The sequence below is a fragment of the Augochlora pura genome, unplaced genomic scaffold, assembly GCF_028453695.1.
Source record: "Augochlora pura isolate Apur16 unplaced genomic scaffold, APUR_v2.2.1 APUR_unplaced_5358, whole genome shotgun sequence".
NCBI classification, from domain to species: domain Eukaryota; kingdom Metazoa; phylum Arthropoda; class Insecta; order Hymenoptera; family Halictidae; genus Augochlora; species Augochlora pura.
In genome coordinates, this window is record NW_027585813.1 from 1 (window position 1) to 1,621 (window position 1,621).

The 1,621-nt window shown below is 42.4% G+C and overlaps 1 protein-coding gene across 1 annotated transcript; it reads right to left on the bottom strand.

Annotated features, from left to right (window-relative positions):
- Positions 1-705: 705 nt before the first annotated feature.
- LOC144477928 (uncharacterized) lies at positions 706-1,615 on the bottom strand. The gene is made up of 2 exons (XM_078195650.1): positions 1,218-1,615; positions 706-951 (listed from the first exon to the last, which is right to left on the bottom strand). Exons 1-2 carry the CDS (start codon positions 1,567-1,569, stop codon positions 827-829), a joined length of 477 nt encoding a protein of 158 aa, XP_078051776.1. The 5' UTR covers positions 1,570-1,615; the 3' UTR covers positions 706-826.
- Between the last annotated feature and the right edge of the window lie 6 nt (positions 1,616-1,621).

Genomic DNA, 1,621 nt, shown 5'->3' on the forward strand with positions numbered 1-1,621 from the left:
TAATTTAAGATCCGAGTGCCGTGGAAGGCTGCAACACGACTCCGCGAGAACGCTGTTTCGCGCGTTATCGCGCGAATACGCTGGGCAGCGTACGGTAAACGAGGAATTTCTGTGCTTCGGCGGGAGATAACGGTATTTACATCGCAGGATACATTTATATTGTAATACGGTTCGTGGATAAGCGAGGGGATTAGAAATCATAGTTCTATCATAAGTCCTATTTTCCTCGTGAAAAACTAACAGTGTTATTGTTTACCAATGTATAGATGGTTATTGACCCGATTTAGTGTTTAGATACTTCAGAGGTTCGAAGAATTTATAGTAACTTTATAATCTACCTTACTCGTTCTTTTTTAACATTTTGACGTGTATTGATTACATTTTATGACACAAGTCTTACCGTGGATGAAACTGCGTAACTAATTTGGAAGTTTGCGTGTGTCGAAATTTTGACCTTTGCTCCGTCGCGTACAGTTCCTCGGCTCGATTCGATCATGAATACAGTTTTTTTTATCTATGGCACGTACGATTACTTATCTGTGATTTCAGATATAAGTTTAGTGCCCAGTTTATCCAGAGACCAAAATTGCATTCGTATTAAAGTCTCCATGTTCAATTCTATCGCCGAAATTACCACTGCATTTTATTGTTCAATAGAAATGGATCGTCAATGTTTAAAGAAGTTGTCGAGTCATTTTACACGCGTTCATTACAAAAATTGGTATATTTCCTCATATTTACAAGTGATCAATAATTTACATTGTCGTCGTCTTTCTTGCATACTCGGCATACAATACTACAAAAAAGTACTAGTTCTACAAAACATTTACGCGGCAATCGCAATTCGCTCCCTGGATTCTGACCAGAATCGAGACACCCCCGTGGCGAAAATAACTGTTATAACTATTCCAGTTATCAAAAACATCAACGAGAAGCACGCGATGAGACGACCTGAAAGAGAATTATCAATTATTATTCACTCGTATAAAGCGACAAAAGTTTGAGAGATTCTTCCGTAGAAAGTTTCTAGATTATTAGCTGTACAATCGTCGCCGATATCGAGACGAAGCGACGGTGCACGCGGTATCAACACCTCAACGTTTCCACCATTACTTCACCGAATCATTCCTAATCAGCGGAAGCGTCGGAAAAATTTCCCAAATAATTTTGTGGAATTTTACTCTGACATTGCGTCACGCGAAACTGTGGAAACCCACCTCGATACTTCACGAACATATTGTGATACCCTGCGTCAGCGACCACGTGCACTACCGTAGGGTTGTTTTGAGAACTGGGATGCTGTTGCGCGATGGATATCTCCGTCAAACTTGTATCCGGATTTCCAATCGGTGGCTGACGAGGAACCCAAGGCGGCACCTGATACGGAGGGTTGTGAATGTTCGACGTTGGTTCAGGCTGGTACGGAGATGGAGACGGTGGATGCGGCATATACTGATGATTCCGCGGCAACAGCGGAGGTATCATAGACGTAGGTTGAGGCGAAGTCATCGTTGTCTCCGAGTACGTTGGTGGTGTTGTCGGATATGGAACGCCGGTTTTCATTTCCATGGTGTGCCGCGGTTACTCCAATTGCCTTGGATTACTTGAACTTCTAATTTCC